General features: G+C 44.5%; 1 protein-coding gene across 2 annotated transcripts in view; it reads left to right on the forward strand.

The window, feature by feature from the left end:
- Nucleotides 1-22,119, forward strand: part of LOC120946710 (protein shortage in chiasmata 1 ortholog-like) — a 73,547-nt gene that overhangs the window by 49,901 nt on the left and 1,527 nt on the right. For both annotated transcript variants that reach the window (XM_040361348.1, XM_040361356.1), the window contains 2 exons: nucleotides 11,970-12,119; nucleotides 13,532-14,414. In XM_040361348.1, coding sequence (XP_040217282.1) covers nucleotides 11,970-12,119; nucleotides 13,532-14,414 — 1,033 coding nt within the window. The remainder of the gene's footprint in view (nucleotides 1-11,969; nucleotides 12,120-13,531; nucleotides 14,415-22,119) is intronic.

Here is a 22,119-nt window from a genome sequence, read left to right on the forward strand (position 1 = left end):
AATAAGGTATTACTCCCTACTCATGTATCTCCAGATTTAGCGAGCAATTAACCCCCTGCAGCACAGTGGAGCCCCACTGTAAGGGTAGATCTCTTGTTGGGGCTGAATCGGGATTATTCACATGAACGCTGAATTTCAACTTTATTTTCACTATAACTGAATGGAATGATCAATCCCAGCATAGATCATACCTCTGTACCATGTTGCTACAGGTCCCCTTATATTCTGGGTTTAGTTGTGTCTTTGTATCATGTAACACTCTGTATACCCTGCTGACTGACTCTGTCCCTTCCACAGCCACTTCCTGCAGAAGCTAGAGTCCCCTTTAAAGTCTTTCAGACTCTGCAAACAATGTAACTTCCCTCACAGCTCTAATTAAAATACAATCCTGCCCAGTCACACCTACAAACCTCCCAAGTCCTACCTCACAGATCAGAGCATTATTCAAGAAGGAAACCTCCTCAGGCACACCCTGTTTTGAAGGCTAACTGTGCTCCTGTTGAATAAGTGCATATAGTGTCTTATGAAAAAATGATAAATTGAAAGTTGATAAGTCCATAAACAATAGTGATGAAAAGGGGTGAACTGGATTAAGAGAAAAGAAAACGTGTTCCTCGTGACGTCAGTGTTGGGTGAATATACAATATGACCACCATCGGTTGTGAAAAGGCTTACCAGAGTGAAGGGACTCAAATGGGCATATGCTCAATGATTCAATGCCTCAGAGCAGGTCAGCTGATCCACAGCTACAACAGAGGAACCGCTGAACAGCAGTTTTTTCTCTCCGCAGAGAAAACGGAGCTGGAATTCGCACCGGACATGTGTGAATCCAGACTCTATCTATCTTGCTGATTACATCTGTGAACTGCTGATCTGAGTCATCAGTTGGACGGAGGGATCATCTTCCACTGGTCAGAAATACAGGCACGGATGTCCCATGCATTGGTGTTTACACCAGAAGTCTTGCTGACTCATTGAGTGTATGCCTATTTGGGAGGCGACGTTCTGACGTCACCGTGTCAAGTGATCAGACCCGGAAGATACGGGCTGCACGTTCGAGAAGCAGGCCGGCTTGCTTTTTTATATGCTCCATGTTTTCAGCATTGATGTAAGTGTACATCTTTATATTTTTTAATAAACACCTGAAGATTTTATGCTATGCGAGTTCCCTCTTCTCTTTATATATCTTCCACTGTCTGAGGCAACTTATCAGTGAGAGCATCTTGGGTTGTCGATATTATTCAAGGATATCATCGGTCTATGCTGTTTTTGATCTCCTATAATTTAGAGATCATACATTTCTGGTAAGGCCGCGTACACACGATCAGTCAAAACCGATGAAAACGGACTGAAGGACTGTTTCATGGGTCCACACCGTGTGTGGGCCCCATCGGTCAGTTATCCTTCGGTCAAAAAAAGAGAACTTGCTTTAAAATTTGACTGATGGACGCATAACCGATGGGTAAAAAAACGATCGTTAGTATGCAAAAGCATCGGTCAAAAGGCCACACATGCTCAGAATCAAATCGGCGCATGGTTGGAAGCATTGAACTTCGTTTTTTTCAGCACGTCGTGTGTTTTACGTCACCGCGTTCTGACACGATAATTTTTTTAACCGATGGTGTGTAGGCACATCAGACCATCAATCAGCTTCATCGGTTAACCGATGAAACGGTCCTTCAGTCCGTTTTCATCGGTTATGACCGATCGTGTGTACGCGGCCTAAGAGTCAGTGTGTGATCGTGGTGGAGATGCTTCTGTCATCACTCTTTCCAGGACCGTTTGTGGATTAATTTTTACACTGGGGAGACCATTGAATGTGAACACTTTTACATGTTGGACTGCTCTGTTGATTGTGGTTATATCCACAACTGTGTCATTACATTCACCATTTAATGTGTTCACAGCACGTTCATTGATGTCACCTTTTGTTTTCACATGGTTTGCGCTGTTTTCAGCGCATCTTATTATTTTTTATAATTATCGCGACTTCCTTTTTTGTATATTGTTGTTTATGTTGTATAACGTTTTTTAATCGCAGCTTTCACTCCAGTAGTTTAGAATAAGCGTAGTATTTTTTCCTATTCTTGTTTATGCCTATTTGAATCCCTTCACTCCAGTAAGCCTTTTCACAACCAGTGGTGGTCATATTGTATATTCACCCAACACTGACGTCACAGAACACATTTTCTTTTCTCTTGATTTAGTTCACTCCTTTTCATCACTATTTTTTATGGACTTATCAACTTTAAATTTATTAATTTTCATAGGACTTATTTAGAGTTTAATTTTGTGTTTATTCACATTGTTTCAAATTGTTTTCTACATACGCATGATTTTGTAGCTGTACAAAATTTCTAAGCGCTACACATATTTTTATTTTATTTCTAGTTTGATTTGCATTTATTTATTGCTGTGCTGGCTGCTGCTTGAAAGACTTTTGGCGTCTGCACGTTATAAACAATTTCCATTTTAACTGTGCTGCTGTTGGGCTGGATTGAATGGATCACAATTAAGCCTTGTACACACGGTACGATTGTTGGACGACCGAGCTTCTGATTTTTGTCAAAAGGGAGTGTGCCAGGATCTTGTCTTGCATACTAAGGGGCAGATCCACAGAGCGAGTACGCCGGCGTATCTACTGATACACCGGCGTACTTTCAAATTACCCGCGTCGTATCTTTGTTTTGAATCCTCAAAACAAGATACAACGGCATCTGGGTTAGATCTGACAGGCGTACGTCTTCGTACGCCTTCGGATCTAAGATGCAATTCTTCGGCGTCCGCTGGGTGGCGTTCACATAGTTTTCTGCGTCGAGTATGCAAATTAGCTATTTCCGACGATCCACAAACGTACGAGCGGCCGTCGCATTCTTTTACGTCGTCTCTAGTCGGCTTTTTCCGGCGTATAGTTAAAGCTGCTATTTCGTCGCGTATAGTTACACCTGCTATGTTAAGTATGGCCGTCGTTCCCGCGTTTAATTTGAATTTTTTTTTTTTTTTTTTGCGTAAGTCGTCCGTGAATTGGGATGGACGTAATTCTGGTCTATGTTAAAAAAAAATGACGTCCTTGCAACGTCATTTAGCGCAATGCACGGCGGGAAATTTAGGGACGGCGCATGTACAGTTCATTGGGCGCGGGGACGCGCTTCATTTAAATGAAACATGCCCCCTAATCGCCAATTTGAATTACGCGCCACTACACCGCCGTAACTTATGGCGCAAATTCTTTATGGATTCGATTTAAACCAGGTAAGGTACGGCGGCGTAGCGTATCTCAGATACGATGCGCCGGGGCAGATCTTTGTGGATCTGCCCCTAACGGTATACAAATTATCGTTTGACAAACACGAACGCAGTGACGTACTATGAGAGTATAAAGAGGAAGTTAATTTCTCAAGCACCCCCTTTGGGCCCCTTCTGATAATTTTTTGTTAGTAGAATTTTGGTAAACGTTGATTCATGATTTTCAGATAGTACAAAACAAATGCCTTTCAAAATAAGTTTGGCATAATTACATGCAAAGCAGCTTCATTATTATCCCTGCAGCACATTCGGTATCATCTACATTACTCCCCACATCGGTTGAGCCTGAGCGACACACTAACAAACCGTGTGTCACAGTGGTTACCTGCTGTTAAGAACACATTTCTAAACCTAGATGCAGAGAGATTTTGTCCAGGGGCAAAAATGTATCCCTATCTGCAGGTAACCACTGGATGTGCAGATACATGTGGATACATATTTACAGCAGCAGACAGCCTTGGCTCTTTTCAGCCCATCACGCAGGTATTTGCAGTATACTTGCTGCACCATGGTCATGTAGGATGTATGAATGAGACCCAAGACTGGCTTTTAACTATCCATACTGTGTAATTTGAGCAGGTGCAAGGGGGAACAGGTAATATCTCCTAAACTTGTGGTGTTTAGGAGATATTCACATGGAAAGCAGCCGCTGATGTCACCGGTGCATGCGCTTTGAAGGGACGGCATACAGCTTGGTTGTACTTCTCCTGGGGAGGAGTGCAGTTCGTTCTGCACTTTTGTGACCCATTTTTAGCCGACAACCAGCTATAACCCGCTGTCAGCTGACATCGCTCAGCAGGTCCAGGCTGTGAAAAGATCCTGGGGCAGATTCATCAAAGAGATACGACGGCGGATCTCCTGATCCACCGTCGTACCTCTGAGTCCAGCCGGTCGGATCTATGAAGCTGATTCATAGAATCAGATTCCGCATAGATCTCCCTTAGATCCGACTGGTGTAAGTGACTTACACCAGTCGAATCTTGGGCTGAAATCTACCGCCGGCCGCTAGGTGTCGTTGCTTTTTTTTACGCGTCGGATATGCAAATGAGGAGAACCGCCGATTCAAGTCCCGTCGCTTTTTTTTAACGTCTTTTGCGTTCGGCTTTTTCCGGCGGATAGCTACCCCTGCTATATGAGGGGTAGCTAATGTTAAGTATGGCCATCGTTCCCGCGCCGAGATTCAGATTTTTACGTCGTTTGCGTAAGTCGATCGGGAATACGGATGGCCGCAATTGACGTAGCCGCCGCAAACAATGACGTCCTAGCGACGTCATTTGGAGCATGCGCACTGGGAAATTTCGCCGGCGGCCCATGCACAGTTAAATCGGCGCGGGAACGCGCCTGATTTAAATTGTACACTCCCCCTAGCCACGGAATTTGCATTCCGCCGGGGGAGTTACGATCCGACGGTGCAATTTTCGAGGTAAGTGCTTGATGAATACTGCACTAGCCTCGCTAAGTTGCACCGGCGGATCGTAAAACACGTAGATCGAGCGGATCTAAAGATCCGCTGATCTACATGAATCTGGCCCCCTAACTTTAAAGTCAGTATTCACCCAGATGCCTGGACCAGCAGCTCGCTCAGCCTCTTAGTGAGCAACTGAGAACCTCTCCCCCAGAAAAGATTGCTATTTATGAAGAAAATATCCCTTCATCCAATCAAACTCCCCTGCCAGAAGCAAATCCCTGCCATTAACCACCCCCTGTAAACTTCTCTACAAGAAACTCCCCCCTTTTCCTTAAGCAAACCCACCCCCCTTCCTTAACCCCCCAACAAAAGAAACTCCCCCAGGCTAGTATTCTCACTTCCTAGCGCGGTGTTAATTTTTTTTTCTTTTAAGATTGCTCTGTATTTGGCTCCATCCATCTTCCCATCAACCCTGACCAGCTTCCCTCTTCCCTCTGAATAAAAGCATTCCCATAACAAGTGCTGCCACCACTATGTGTCACAGTAGGGATGGTGTGCTCAGGGTGATGTACAGTGTTATGCCGCGTACACACAACCGTTTTTCGGGATGTCAAAAATTTTCATTTTTAACGGTCTAGAAAAAAACGAAGGGCCAGATCCACAGCCAGCGCCGCAAATTAAGTTACTCAAAACTTATGTCATTTAAGTTACGGCGCCCTAAGTTGGTGTCGTAATTGCCGTATCCACAGCGCATTTGCGCACAAAATTGCGCTTGCGTAACTTAAATTCCAAGGCGTAAGGCGGGGTTATTGCAAGTGGGAAGGAAGTGGGCGTGCTTCATTGTAATGAGCCGTGACCCCATGCAAATGAAGGGCCGGCCGTACTGCGCATGCGCGCACGAATCTGCTTCTCACTGGGCATGTGCAGAACTTTGCTTGGCGCAATCAGTAAGATAGGTAAAAGGCCAAGCGTACTTAGTTTGAGGATCGCCCTGTGTATAAATAGCCCCAGTCAAACACACTTCCCTTGCAAAAGTATTTCCCTGTGTTACCCTTCCTAGAGCAAGTTGCTTCTGCTCTGAATGTTTGTCGGTGTTTGTTGGTGAGTTGTGTGTGATAGAGAAGTTTTGGAGGAGTATTAGATTGTAGTTGGTGTTTGTTTCTGCTAAGTGTATTTTCTGTTTGTTTTTTTCTGAGTGTATTTTTTTTTTTCTGATTGTATTTTGTGTTTGTTTTTTGCGTGTTTGTTTTTGAATTTGTAGTAGCTGTCTGCTTGTGTGTTTTGCTTTTTGTGTGTTTCTTCTGTGAGTGTTTTTGTTTGTTGTGTGTGTATTTTTGTTTGTTTGTCCTGTGAGTTTCTTCTTGTTGCTGAGTGGTGTCTGTGATGGCACCCAAGCGCAGGAAGCTCAATTTTAATCAGGTTGAGAAGCTAATCCTTGCTAGGTCCATCGTCCTATATGGGCGCTATTTACATGGGCCTGAGAGCCGGAACGCCTCCCCGGCCCAAAGGAAGGCGATTCTAAAAAAGATAACGGATCAGATCAATGCGGCGGGGGGGGAGACGAGGACCCCCGCTGGCATCCAAAAAAAGATAAACGATCTAAAGAGCGTGGTCCGGAACAAGGTGGCTAAGATCACTGCCCATACCATGGGCACTGGAGGAGGGGGACCCTGCCCCATCCGTCTGAGTGAGGAGGAATGGGCAGGGGCCCGGTGTTTCCAGCCAGAGCAGGTGGTGGGCCTGCGTGGATATCAGACAGGTGTTCCTGTGGGGCCAGGTACCTTTTTGTTTTTTCTATCTGGTGATTAGCATGTGTGGGTGGGGGAAGGGAAGATGTGCCAAGTGTGTGGATCCTCAAACCTGTGATTGTTTTGTGTCCTCCACAGATGACCAGGAGATTGCAGGCCCATCAGGCCAGGAGGTTGCTGGCCCATCAGGCCAGGCTGCTGCACCACCCCAAGGACAAGAGGCTGCTGAGGAGTCCCCAGGGGAGGGGAGTGGCCAAACCTCCCCTCATGAGGAGGTTGAGGGAGAGGAGGATGAGGGGGAGGAGGATGAGGGGGAGGAGGATGAGGGGGTGGAGGAAGAAGATATTCAAATTGGCCGGGAAGTCCTTTTGGCCTCTGATATGATGAGCTTTGAGGATACCCTTGAGGCTACACTTGAGGCTACCCCTGAGCCTACCCCAGAGGCTGGCAGCAGTCAGGCCACCATCAGGGGTAGCCCCTCCCACTCCTCCCCCAACAGGCCGCAACCCACAAGGGTCACTCTCCCCCCTCCTCCCAGGCCACAAGCCTCAGTGGCAGGCAGGATGGCGACCCAGGAGACCAGGGGGGTGGCCGAGCGTCTGCCGGCCAGTCTGCAGAAGGACAATGCCCGGCAGACCCGCACTCTGGGTCAGATAAAAGTCACTCTGACCCAGATGGAGCACAGCCTGGGTGTAATGAAGGAGTCACTCGGTGATGTGGCCACCAACTCATTGGCGGTCATCACATGTTTGTGTGAGCTGCAGACTGCCACAACAGGCGTGGCCCAGGAGGTGACTGCCCTGACCCAGGCTGTGCAGGACAACACCCGGGCTGTCCAGGACAACACCCGGGCTGTCCAGGACAATACCCGGGCTGGCCAGGCCAATACGGCTGCCCTCACAAACTGTCTGACAAGGGGGTACTTGGATCTAATCCAATTAGATGTGCATGTGATATGTCTGTGCTATGGACCACAGTGGGTGTGCATGCATGCATTCTCATTGTGACATAATTAATGTGTGTGTTTACTGCAAAGATGCATTCTGCGAGGCGTCTCCTGACTGCTGTTCCCTCAGAAGAGGGGGTACCCTCGGTCACTGAAGTCACTAGTCTAGCTATGCGCATGGATGCCCCTGGCATGTTGGCATACAGATTGTAGTCCAGCAAGTGTGGGTGCTCAGCTCTTCCTTAATGGTGTTGCTGTAGCTGACCTTTACACGGCATGTGTAAAATTAGGGCACCTTTTATAATGTGTAAATTTACACATTGAAACTAACAGAAGCGCACAGGGCGTAATCTACGGCGCACACACTTAATTTTGTGGATCGCCCTATCTCCCTCATTTGCATCTTTGCCTATCAAAACAGCGGCGTTTCTAGCGTAATTTGCGCACAGAAAAGCGCCAGTGTAATTATTTTAGGTAGGACGGAAAAACCGGATTTTAAGGCGTATCTCGTTTTGAGGATCAGGCGCAAATATACGCGCCGTGTAAATTTCAATTACGCCGCGTATCTCGAGTTAAGTCGGCGCATCTGCTTTGTGGATCTGGCCCGAAGTTTTTTTCAACCCGATTATTGTTAAACCGGCCTTGCCTACACACGCTTGTGAAAAAAATGCTCTAGCAAAGCGTGGTGACGTACAACACGTACGACGGCACTATAAGGGGAAGTTCCATTCGGATGGCGCCACCCTTGGGGCTGCTTTTGCTGATTTTGTATTAGTAAAAGACGATTCACGCTTTTCAGTTTGTTACAGCGTGATGAATGCGCCATCTCTTACGAACGCTAGTTTTACCAGAACGAACCCTCCCGTCTCATAACTTGCTTCTGAGCATACACGTTTTTTTCACGTCATTAAAGCCCACACACAACCATTTTTTATGACGTTAAAAACGACGTGAAAAATTAGAGCATGTTCTAAATTTTTAATGCCCATTTTTTACGTCGTGAAAAATGCTCTGGAGCCCACACACGATAGTTTTTAATGACATTAAAAAAAAACGTAATTTTTTTACAAACCGAAAAACAGTCATGTGTACGCCAAAAAGTTAAATTTTCGTCTCATCCGAACAGAACACCTTCTTCCACATGTTTTCAACTTCCCCCACATGGCTTCTCCCAAACTGCTAACAGGACTTCTCATGGCTTTCTTTAAACAATGGCTGTCTTCTTGCCACTCTTCCATAAAGGCCAGATTTGTGGAGTACACGACTAATAGTTGTCCTGTGGACAGATTCTCCCACCTGAGCTGTGGATCTCTGCAGCTCCTGCAAAGTTACTATGGGCCTCTTGGCTGCTTCTCTGATTAATGCTCTCCTTGCCTGGCCTGTCAGTTTAGGTGGACGACCATGTCTTAGATTTGCAATTGTGCCATACTCTTTCCATTTTGCATGATGGATTAAATATTGCTCCGTGAGATGTTCAATGATTGGGATATTATTTTATAACCTAAACCTGCTTTAAACTTCTCCACAACTTTATCCCTGACCTGTCTAGTGTGTTCCTTGGCCTTCATGATGCTGTTTTTTCACTAAGGTTCTCTAAGAAACCTCTGAGGGCTTCACAGAACAGTTGTATTTATACTGAAATTAAATTACACCCAGGTGGACTCCATTTACTAATTAGGTGACTTCTGAAGGAAATTGGTTCCACTCGATTTTAGTTAGGGGTATCAGAGTAAAGGGGGCTGAATACAAATGCACTTCAGACTTTTCAGATATTTATTTGTAAATAAAAATGAAAACCATTTATCATTTTCCACCTCACAATTATGTGCCACTTTGTGTTGGTCGATCACATAAAATACATTTACATTTTTGGGTGTAACATGACAAAATATGGAAAATGTCAAGAGGTATAAATACTTTTCCAAGGCACTCTATGTACAGTAACAGATCTAGGAGGCAATCAAAGCAATAGAAGTAAGGGAAGGTTTATTGAGTGGACGTTTTTATGTCAAACTGGCCCCAGGAGACCATCCCCAAATGCATGAACATGTGGGTAAAAGAGACAAAAAAACTAAAACAAATGAAAAAAGAAAAAAAAAGGAGGGGGTGGAGAGGAGAGCAAGGGCCAAGATTGGGGAGTGGCTAAGGAGGGTGGAGGCAAGGGACAGGTATCCAGAGGGGGCGTGATAGAAATGAAAAATTGGAAAACCCCCCAGAGGGGCCTGACAAGGATACAATATGGCTTATGCCTGAGAGTCCATGATGGCTCAGTAACCGAGGGAGCACGTGTAGAACCAGGTTTTGTTGCATCAATCTTCCATTTGATTAGCTAAGGCCATTAGAGTCTCCATCTCAAGAAACGGTATAATATATAATTAAGAATCAATATTTGAGCTTCAGGCAATTAATTTTGCCTGATAGGAGAATTATGCCTTCAGATTTCTGCAGACAAGAAAAAGTTTCCTTCATTCTCCCCTCCTTCAATAATTTCTTTGTAACCTTTTGTAAGAAACTTTTGTAGCAATTCACAAGGTGACAGTCCGTAGAAGAGGACTGATTCAGCTAAAGTATGTGAACACAGCCAAGAAGTTTATTTATTTCAGGTACTTATATAGCGCAGTCAATTTACGCAGTGCTTTACATATACATTGTAAATTCACATCAGTCCCTACCCTCAAGGAGCTTACAACCTAAGGTCCCTGACACACACACATTCATACATATACTAGGGCCAATTTAGACAGGATCTTATTAACCTACCAGCATGTCTTTTTAGAGTGTGGGAGGAAACCAGGAGTACCCAGAGGAAACCCACATAGGCACAGGGAGAACATGCAAACTCCAGGCAGATGGTGTCATGGTCGGGATTTATAAAGGGAAATTAGTCAACCTTACCCCTGAGCTTATTAAAACAGTCAACATATTTTTGTGGTATATGACTCCAGTCACCCTGTTTTCAAGATATTGTTATCCTAGAGGTTTAAATACTTTCTTCTTCCATACATTGATTGTCTAGATTGTTGAATAGCATTATTGCATTTAAAAAAAAAATAAGGCTGTATTTACTATTATTTATCGTACGATCGCTTCGAAGGCAATATTTTTCATACCATTTTCTGATCTTGTGTATCGGGCATTACATGTGTTTATTGTGATTTTCCAAAAGTTTCCTTGTCGTCTTTTCTAAATTATACAATTATATAATAACAACCTTAGTAATACAAAAAGTGCAGCGCTAAAAATTAACAGGTCCTAAACAAGGACAATGAAGGAAAAAGTATAAAACTTGTTTATGGTCTTAAACACATAAAAAATTATATAATTTAGTAATGATATTCACTCTATAAGTAAATATACATATGAATTGAATGCAAAAAATTTATGGAAATTATGATGATTAAACTTTGCTCAAGTCCATTTTGTGATGAATGTAATAGCATAAGTAAAGTGATCATCCAAACGGGTGAAAGTTGATCTTCCGTTAACACAAACGTGATGATAGAAGAAAAGCTGCCACCACTGATAGGAATGAGGCTTTGACCCCAGACGATGTATTTTTAGATTAAACACGCATAGGGTCATATCTTCCACTACTACTGCATTGAATCTACTCATTATATACAAGCGCTTGTTTTATCCTCTCAAATTTCCAGTGCTGATGTCTTCGTGTTTTTGGTATAGTGTCACCATACAGCCTTTTTAGACTTATTTGGCGTATGCCTTGCTGAGTCCATTTAATCCGGTAAGCCTCATTCCTATCAACGGTGGCGGCTTTTCTTCTATCATCACGTTTGTGTTAACTGAAGATCAACTCTTACCCGTTTGGATTATCTCTTCACTTATGCTATTAAAGATTAAAGTCATCACAAATGGACTTGAGCAAAGTTTAATCATCATAATTTTCATACATTTTTTGCATTCAATTCATATGTATATTTACTTATAGAGCGAATATTATTACTCATTTATATATTTTTTTTTATGTGTTTAGGACCCTAAACAAGTTTTATACGTTTTCCTTCATTGTCCTAGTTTAGGACCTGTTCATTTTTAGCGCTGCACTTTATATATTACTATTTTGTCTAGGCGTTTTGTCATAGGTTGTGCTAGCGGCTGTTTCATGCTCACGGATAGCGCTGTATTCACATATTTTTTTACACTATAATAACAACCTTGTCTTTTGGGCGTGCAGTTTATGTGGCTCTTAATAACAGAATGGTTGAAGTCTCAGTCAAACTTTATGAGAAAGTTATAAACAAATTTTGAAGCAAAAAGGTGATCTTGACATTGTTGAAGTTACATGTCAGTAAGGCCTATTTTCCAGTGGTGTCTTGTAAAAATATTGTTAATATGAAAAATGAATCTGAATATACTACACAGAATATAAACTGACACTGTTGCCTTTGAACTATGCCAATACATTTTAATTTATTTTTATTTTACTTTCTATGTGTTTTATAGATTGGTCTTTAGAAGACATTTTATTTTTTTGTAGTGTCCCTAATGCTGCTTTTATAAATAGAATCATTATATATTGCAGTAATATGAATTTCTTTTCCAGGAAGAAAGAGTTTTACTTTCATTTCCAAGCATTAATCCCTTGGTGGCTCAGAGTATGCTAAGCAGAGGATCCTCACTACAATGGTTACTGTTGGCAACCAATGACCAGCTAAAGGAACTATTTCCAGAAGTGCCATCTAAAGTTTTAAAGGTATGACAAAGTATATTTGACAATTACTTTCTTAGCCTCATCCTGCATGTAGATTTTGCAGCTAGCGAGACAAAAATGTAGGCACCAGCAGTCTGGGAGCAATCATTACTGGGGCAGATTAACTGAGCAACCCTTTATACACACACACACACAGTAGGTGCCGCCATGGTTTAATGCGAACATGTACCTTTTCCCAGCAACCGTTGTTGCAATTCTGACCTTTCAAAATTGTTGGACTTTGAAACTCAGAGTTCTGACATTTCATCTCATAATTCTGTAAAAATATTTTTTATGATGGGCTCAGGGCTCTTAGGCCCAGTACACACGATCGGACAAAACTGATGAAAACGGACTGAAGTTCAGTTTCATCGGTCCAAACCGACCGTGTGTGGGCCCCATCGGTCAGTTATCCTTCGGTCCAAAAATTTAGAACTTGCTTTAAAATTCAACCGATGGACGCCTAACCGATAGGTCAAAACCGATGGTTAGTACGCAAAAGCATCGGTTCCAAACCCGCGCATGCTCAGAAACAAGTCGACGCATGCTTAGAAGCATTAAACTTAATTTTTCTCTGCACGTCGTGTTTTACGTCACCACGTTGGACTCGATCGGTTTTTGAACTGATGGAGGTGTGCATCAGTCTGCTTCATCGGTTAACCGATGAAAACCGTCCTTTGGACCATTCTCATCGGATGGATCGACCATGTGTACGCGGCCTTATGCCGCGTACAGACGGTCGTTTTTTGTGATGAAAAAAAATGACGTTTTAAATCATGAAATAAAACGACATTTTTGAAACTTAATTTTCAAAAACGACATTGCCTACACACCATCGTTTTTTCAAAATGCTCTAGCAAAGCGCGGTTACGTTTCCACTCTTTTCCATTGAAGCTAGCTTCATAACTTGCTTCTGAGCATGCGCGGGTTTAAAAACGTCGTTTTGCCCACACACTATCATTTTAATTGACACAAAAAACGACACAAAAAATTCAAGCAACGTTTTCCCCACACACGGTCATTTTAAATGACGTTTTCAAAAACGACGTTTTTTTTCATCACAAAAAACGACCGTCTGTACGCGGCATTAGAATTCTGACTTTGAATCTCCAAATTCTGATTTAAAATCTCTGAATTCTGACTTTGAATCTCAGAATTCTGGCTTTGAATCTCAGAATTCTGACATTTAATCTCAATATTCTGTAAAAATATTTTTTTATGATGGCCCCAGGGCTCTTCCATACAAATTAAAGCCTTGTTTGTAGCAAAATGACAATGTTACTGAATCATTAGGTCTATAGCAGAAATGTAAACATAGTTTTGGTATATAAGGTGTGAAAGCTGATGGGGTTAATAAACTGATAAAAGAAAAAAAATATTATTTACTTTAAATGCTTCTAATTTTGTCCTCTTAGCATTTCAGTGATATTACAGCTTTGAACAAGTTGAGCACATCAGCCACATGTCAAAGACCTTTTCAAATCTCAGCATCAGCTGCTATAGAAGACTGTAGCCCTGGCAGTATCCAATGCTCTTCTTTAGATATAGATAATCATAATTCCTGCAATGCATTTGCCAGCAACAAATCACAACTTGGTAATAATGGATTGTTAAAAACATTTAAAATAATAGCTTCTAATAATGCAACCAAATTGAGCCACCAAAGTGAAGTAGTTGAGAAAGATGCTCAGCAATATTGTCAGACCACTGGTATCAGGAACAACCAAGATGTAGAACAAACACCGCTATCAATAAATGTTCCTATTTTACAGAGTTGTCATAATGCACCTGAACAGTCAATGAGATTTAGCCGCAAGTATTATTCAGAAGCAACCTCTCTGGGCTTTTCAAGAAACCAAAACAGGACAACACTTGCAGAAAATGTTTCTGAACAATATTTCCATCAGACTACAGACACACATGAAAGTTCTCTAGATATACTTTCTGGTGAAGAAGATAGTATTCTTGAGAGTATTCTTCCACAGCATAACTATTATGTCACTGAAGGCATTCCAAGCTTTTCAATCGATACTGAACATTTCTTTGCAAATGCATCAGGCCTCCAAGATTCCACAAACCCAGTGTATGGCAGAAATGAGCTAGAGAATAAAGTTTTTGTCAGCAAAGAAATGTCTGCAGAAAAGCCATGGGTCTCTTCAAAGTGTGGATCAGGGAACATTTCCAGTCAAGAATCCTCAGTCCTCAGTATTGAACACCTACATGGTCTACAATTTTCCCAGATGGAAATTGCTGGGGAGAGAAGATTTCTAATACACAGCGGTGTAACAAAAGAAACAGGTACGATACTTTTATTAAATCAAAATTCCCTACGCTTCTAAAAAAAATGGCAATGTTTTTGCTCATCTTTAGGCAACCACATTTTTATTTCTGCATATCCTTGCTTAAAAAGTATAATTAACAAATTAGAAATTACACTTTGAGGCACCTAAAAATAAACAATAGTTCTCATGTTTCATTTAGTAAATGCAATTATTTTGGACCTTTCCTGACCTGCCTTCCTGCCAGATATTTACTGTACTAGTAGTGTTGGGAGAACAGTTCGGGCCAAGCCTAAGTTCGGACTGAACATTGGCTGTACACCCATTCAGTGAACTCCCGAATTGTCTTCAACCATGTGTTCAGCCAGCCGAATACCCCACAATGCACTGTGCGCTGCACAGTGCATTATAAGCCCTGATTGGCTTTACTGAAGGGTTTGCCCAATCAGGGTCACGATGACTTAGGCTAATTATGGCTCATTGCTCATAGACCCACCCCACACTATGAAAGGTTCCTTCCCAGAGTAGGCATTTGCAATTTGATATTGGAGTAGAGATAGCTAGAACAGGGCTCTGTTTATTGCTACTAGGGAGTTAGTGTGCTATTGTAATTCGACTGTGAGTGTAGAGTGTCAGTGTAGTGTGATTTTAGTTCAGTGCAGTGTAGTGCATGTGTGCAGTTTTACTGCAGTATATTTAAGTGGTTCATTGTAGTGCATCCACTACCCCCCCCCCCCCCCCCAACCTAGCTCATCCCTGAACCACTCTCTACGCAGCTCATTCCAGAACCCTGCACTCTGTACACAGCTCATCCCAGAACCCTGCACTCTGTGCGTAATGCACTTTTTTTTATAAAAGTGCTGGGGTTTGTATGTATCCATGAGACTCTCTTTCTTGTGGAACAATACTAAAAGCATATTTATTTTATTGTCCATGGATGGACACAGCCTCTTCAAGCCTTGATAAGTGGGTTATGTTCCCTGTTTACAGGAGAGGACTAGGCAGAAACATGTTAGATATTCAGATACATGTTATTTTAACAGAGTTGAACAGCCCCGCCCAGGGGGCGATCCCTCCGGACATAACCCACCTCCCTGCAGAATGCAGCCTCAGTTTCGTTCTGCCTAGCAAAGGAGAAGGACGTATGGCTCACTTTGGGCACAGCGCCCTGAGGAAAAGATTTTATTTTATTTGTCTTTTTGACTTCTATCAACTGTCGGCTGAGAGACAGGCTGGATATTATAGATATAGTCTTCTCAGTCCAGCCAGCGAGCGTGAGCACACCTTTGCAAAGAGGCTGGGTCTGCCACGACATGCCACATGACTCCTGGGGTGGCCGGTGAGCTTTGTTTCGAGGTCCACATATGACTGGGCTGCAGTGTTGTCTCACTCACAGTGGACTGGGCCGACAGCTACCTCCAATGCGGTTGTATGCCTGTCTGGAAAGCGTCAGTGAGTCCTCGCGCGGATGGGTAAGTACAGTCCCTCCCTCTTAGGTTGGGTGGTACGGCTGAGCATTCCTGGGGTTTGGGTATCCTCCCTTCCCTGCTCCCTTTTCTCTCTGCTGTATTACATACTGCTGTCGGGGTGGGGGGGGGGCACCTTACTGAGGGGACTGTGTGTCTGGTCTATGTTTGTTTTAATGCTGGGGGTCTTTTTTTCTATAGGAGTTTTGGAGCTGTGTAGCCTCTTTAGGCTTTCACTTTTTAAATTGCTGCGTTTTGCTGCCATTTTGGCGGCACTGGCGCGATTTTTTGGAGTCATTTTCAGTTTCTATTGAAAATCCCAATGTCGGCCATTTTGTTGTAGCCGCACTATGGTACAGCATACTATTGCGGTCGGCCATTTTACTGTGGCCGCGTCAGACTCCATATGCAGCGTTCGGTGGCCAGCCCCCGGTCAGCGCAGCAGGAGGGTGGGTTTTTTGTTCAGGTCTGAACAGGGCCCTGGGAGCTTCCTTAATAGAGTCAGTATCTGGTCCTTCTTCCCTAAACATGACAGAGCTGGGAGCTGGTGCGTCTGCACCTACGGTCCCTATAGCCACTTTTTCGGCAGTCCTGGAAACATTTGTAGCCAGGGTGGAAGCGGAGTGCGGTCGTAAAGGGGGTAAAAAGCGCCCCCTCCCCCGCTATCCCCTGGGGAATGCTCAGATTCAGACCAGGACCTGGCTGCGGCTCAGGTACCTGGTTTTGTTTTATCTGAAGATGTGGACCAGGGGCTTCCTTGTGAGGAAGACCCCTTAACTGGGTTGGTGCATGATAAGGCACTTGTCAGGGAGCTTATCAATGCTGTAAGGGACTCCCTTAAGCTGGATAGTGCAGCTGAGGTATCCGCTGAGGGCTCGTTTTTTTTTTTTTGGATCACACAAATCAGACCGCTCTATGAAGGTTTTTCCTTATGTGCCCTTCTTTGATAAATTCATTGATGCGGAATGGGAAAAGCCGCAGAAGGCTTTTGTAGTCCCTCACCGCCTGGCGGTTCGGTACCCCTTTGGAGGAGAAGCTTTTAGAAAAGTGGGCTTCTCCTCCGGTGGTTGGACCCTCCGGTTGCCCTGTTAAATAAGGTGACCACTCTCCCTATAGAGGGAACCCCTGCTTTTAAGGATCAGACTGATAGGAGATCCGAAGCACTGACCAGCTCCATGTTTACCATGCTGGGGTATGCCTTGCGGCCTATTGTGGCCACTACCCTGGTGTCTCAGATACTTACTGAATGGGCAAAAGTTTTGCGCCAGACTGCGGAGGAGCACCAACTCCCATCCAGTTATTAGACTGGTGGACCAGCTGGTCCTGGGCCTTGTCTATGTCGGTGATCCTTCACTAGATGCAGCACCCTTGATATCCAGGGCTTCTGTTTTGGCGATGGTTTTACGCTGCCTTCTTTGGCTGAAATGCTGGTCTGCGGACCAGGCATTCAAGAAAGCCCTGGCGGATTTACCCTTTAAAAGTGGGAGGCTTTTTGGGTCTTCACTGGACGACATTATCAAGGATGTCACACGAGGGAAGAGCACGCTCCTCCCCAGGGCCGTTTGAAGGAATTTGGGGGCCCCAAGCAAAATGGACATGGAGGCCCCCAAACCCCAGAAACCCCCCCCCTGCATGCAAAGCCTACAGGAACCACAGCATAGCGATACAGTTTAAGTTCACCCGTACGTTATATAAATAAAAAATGTTTACAGTGCAAATACTGCTGTTGCATATAATGTGCATAAAATTTGAAAATGTTCAACAATTGAACATTTGCAAAAAATACCACTGTACCATAAAATCAATTAATATACATACAAAAGTACACAATAACTAAATCCAACATACTTATTACTCCCCCTCCCCCTCCAATTCCACAGCAGGTGTCCCCATCAGAGTCCCCCCCCCCCCACAGCAGGTGTCCCCATCAGAGTCCCCCCCACAGCAGGTGTCCCCATCAGAGCCCGCCCCAAAGCAGGTGTGCCCATCAGAGTGCCCCCCCCCCCCACAGCAGGTGTCCCCCATCAAAATCCCCCCCCACAGCAGGTGTCCCCCATCAGAGTCCCCCCCCACAGCAGGTGTCCCCCCCCACAGCAGGTGTCCCCCATCAGAGTCCCCCCCCACAGCAGGTGTCCCCCATCAGAGTCCCCCCCACAGCAGGTGTCCTCCATAAGAGTTAGGGATGATTGGCTGTGCTGGTGGGGGGTGGAATGAGTGTCAGTGCTGGGGGGGTGGGTGGGATGTAATCAGCGGTGGTGGGGACTGACTGGGTACATTGGCAGAGCTGGGTGCCAGAATCAGAGACACTTACTTTCTGTCAGTGTCCTCTTGGTTTCCCCTGCATGGCTCCATGTCTCTCTCGGCTCCATGTGTCTCTGAAGCTCCTCCCCCACGACCTTCTCTCACTTCTCTCAGCAGTGTCTGCCCCGCCTCCCTACATTCTCTCTGTCCCTGGATGGGCGGGGCAGTCCACAGTCTCAGACTGCCTCTGCCTTCTCTCTCTCCCCTCAGTGAGGAAAGCCCCCATCCCTGCGGTGGAAGTGGAACGAACCAACACATGCCGCCCTCGCAACAGCAGCCAGAGTGGACGGGCGTGCAGGCTCCTGCTTGGGGGCCCCAGGCCAGCTCGGGGCCCCAATCAGTTGCTTGGTTTGCCTGTCTTGTTCCGACGGGCCTGCTCCTCCCTCAGTCCTCCAAGGGGAAGGAACCCCGCCGTAAGCCGGGTCCTTCCTTTCCTGCGCAGAAGCAGTATTTTCATCAGTCAGGGTCCAAGGATGCATACTTGCATGTCCCAATCTGCGCAAGTCACCAGAGGTTTCTGCGTTTTGCGATCGGGGAGGACCACTATCAGTTTGTGTCCCTCCCTTTTGGCCTGGCGTCAGCACCAAGAGTTTTTTACCACCGATCCTAGCTTTGCTGAGACAGCGAGGCATTGCCATCGTGGGCTACTTAGACGATCTTCTTCTGAGAGCAGCTTCTGGCTCAGAATTAAAGGAGGATGTGTCTATAACCAGCCAGACCCTCTTAGAATCTTTAGAAAGGACTAATGAGCTGCAGTCGCACCAGCTTTTTGTGGTGGCAAACACAAGGCCCACAGGCCGAATCCGGCCCGCCAGGCCTTGTCATGTGGCCAGCGCAGCGGCCCCCGTCAGCAGGGGGATCTCTCTTATGGTGGTAATCAGCCCGGGTAACAGGCTGACTGGGGACCCAGAGAACGGGCACGCTGCCAGGGAGCTGCTGGTAGCATCAAAGGAGACACACTTGCATGAAAGGTAGGGCTAGCAGTCTTTCTTGTCATCTCTCAGCCTCCCCCTCCTCACCCTTTCCCTCAGCTCCCCTGTCTCTCTGATCCCAATGTCTCAGTTAATCCAAATCACAAGTGCTGCAAAAAAACACAATTGTACAAATATATAAATAAACAAACTAATTTTATACAATTATTAATAAAATGTTCATTCATAGCCATGTTTTTGGATGTTTTTTATTGATTGTTATATGGAATTAGTTTGTTTACTTATATATTTGCACAATTGTGTGTTCTTGCAGCACTGGTGATTTGGATTCACTACCCAGTAGGGCTATCTTAAAATTATTGTATTTGGTGAATTGTTTTATGACATTTTCTGTACTTTATTTATTTGCTTTATTTGCACAATGAGGTTGAGGTTTCTTGCAGCACCAGTGATTGGGACTCACTACCCAGTAGGGTAATTTTATAATATTTCAGTTAATGGAAACTACACGTCATCCACACTAATACTTGTTGCAGCACCGTGCACTTGGGATCAATACCCATTAGGGTTTTTGTTTTTAACCTTTTTGAATTTTTTCTATATATATTTTGGTTTATATATAGATATTTCAATATATATATATATATATATATATATATATATATATATATAGAGAGAGAGCATTTTCAAAAAGGTTGAATACAAAACCATACTAGGCATTGATCCCAGCTGCACAGTGCTGCAACAAATATTATAGTGTGAATATGACGCGTAGCTCCCATTAACTGAAATATTATAAAATCCCGCTCCTAATGCCCATGATGGCTAACCTGTGTAGAAAAGATGTAAAGACTTATTTTCAGGCTGTCCAGTCATGTTATTCCATGTGTGAGCCAGTGGTGTATGCAGGGGAGAGGAATGAGCACCAACAACAGATGGGACATAGGAATCTATATTTGATGTCACCACTCCAGGCTTTACCAGTCATTGACGAGCACGCTCTCCTCTCCCCTGCAGCCACCGCTAGCTCACACAGGGGATCATGTAACCAGACTGGAGCTAGCTGAAAATAGGTAAGTCTGCGAGTCAGGGGGGGGAGCAAATTACCCCGGTCGCTGACAACCCACGTTACGCCACTGGTGTGAGCGCAGATACAACCGGCCCTTTAAGGGCAACCAAACTGCTGATGCGGCCCCCGATGAATTTGAGTTTGACACCCCTGTTCTAGAGGGTGTCACTGAGCCCCCCCAATCAAAAGAACTGGGTAATAGGAATGATGAATTGTTTGACTATACTTCATTGACCACTCCTTTAACCACTTGCCGCCCACCATATAGCAGAATGACGGCGGCAAAGTGGTTGTGTTATTCTGATCAGACATCATATGATGTGATCAGGATAACAGAACTGACGCGTGCCCGCGAGGGTACGCAACGCGGTGATCGGAGGTGCTGTGTGTCAGTCTGACACACCACAACTCCGATCATGGTATGAAGCCTCTGACAGAGTCTTCTTACCATGTGATCAGCTGTAATTGGTCACAGCTGATAATCGCGTGAACCAGAAAGTGCCGGTAAATGGCTCTCCTTGGTTCACGCTGACAGAGAGCCGATCGACGGCTCTCCCTGTCAGTTGGGGGGTCTGTGATGATAATCAGCACATTGATAATCAGCTCAACCCCCATCAAAAGGTGTCCATCAGCCAGACAGACTGTCCACATAATAAATGGATGTCTGTGCCGATCAGTGCCCAAAAAAGTGCCAATCAGTGCCCCATCAGTAATGCCTGTCAGTGCCCCATCAAAGTGACAATCAGTGCCGCTCAGTAATGCCTGTCAATAGCTCCTCATCAGTGCTGCCTATCCAGTGCCACCTATCAGTGCCGCCTATCAGTGCCCATTAGTGCCGCCTACCATTTTTTTTTTTTTTTTATTGTCTGTATTTTTCCTTTTATAGAACAACAATTTTAAACTGCAGAGGTGCTCAAATACCACCAAAAGAAATCTCTATTTGTGGGAAGAAAATTATAAAAATTTAGTTTGGGTACAGTGGTGCATGACCGCGCAATTGTCATTCAATTTAGCTCAAAGCTAAAAATTGTCCTGGGCAGGAACAATGGCCGTTGGACACGCTCGTCCTTGTTTTCCTGGTACAATCTGCCATTGGTGTACCGATAGTAGATTGCCCGCATGTACTAGGCTGTGACACACCTAATTCTACACCTTCAGTCCTATCAGTGCAGGCTTCAGAGAGGACTGAGTGTATAGTGGGGTTGGAGATCCCAGCTGATGAGGGGCAAGGGGAAGTCCGCTTTGTTCTTTGGTGTGGGTCTTTGAGGTACGCTTGCCAACAAACTGCATGTCAGGTCAACATATGTCTGGTCAAGCATGTGGTGCCCAAGTGGGTGATGTTTTGGCCACGCGAGATACGCTTGAGACATATGTTGCAAATAGCAGCGGTGCGATCTGATGCACTCGTCTCAAAAAAGACCCACACCAAAGAACTTTTGGAATAACGCTTAGACACAGCAGCGCCCTGCATATGCGTAGCTCTGCGTTGTAATGCAGTCGGTGTGCAAACGAAAGGAGACAACAGGAAGTGAGAGGAAATCTACCCCTAGGAAGGGAAATTCTCTTCTGTAAGAGGTGTCTTCTGTCCACTGATGCTTTATCACCAATCCTTGTTTCACTTAAAAAAACAAATTTTCAAAACATAATTTGTCATTGGGACAGAAAGTGAATTGCAATCTTCTGAACAGATGCACACAGACAGCAAAACAAATGTTTACAGGGGTGAAAACCTTTCTCCATGTTTTAGCTGGAGCTACACTTTAAAAAAGTACCAGTTCAAAATTACAAACATTCTACTTAACAACTAACCTACAGTGCCTGTCTTGTTTACACCGCCTGTATAATGTTGTTCAAAGTATATAGGGCCAAAGTGGCTTGTAATGACCTGGGGGGAGTGGGGGGAAACCCATGCTATTTTTTTTTAAATTACTTTTTTCTTATAGTAATCTCATTTTG

The sequence above is a fragment of the Rana temporaria genome, chromosome 1 (assembly GCF_905171775.1).
Source record: "Rana temporaria chromosome 1, aRanTem1.1, whole genome shotgun sequence".
Classification (NCBI taxonomy): Eukaryota; Metazoa; Chordata; class Amphibia; order Anura; family Ranidae; genus Rana; species Rana temporaria.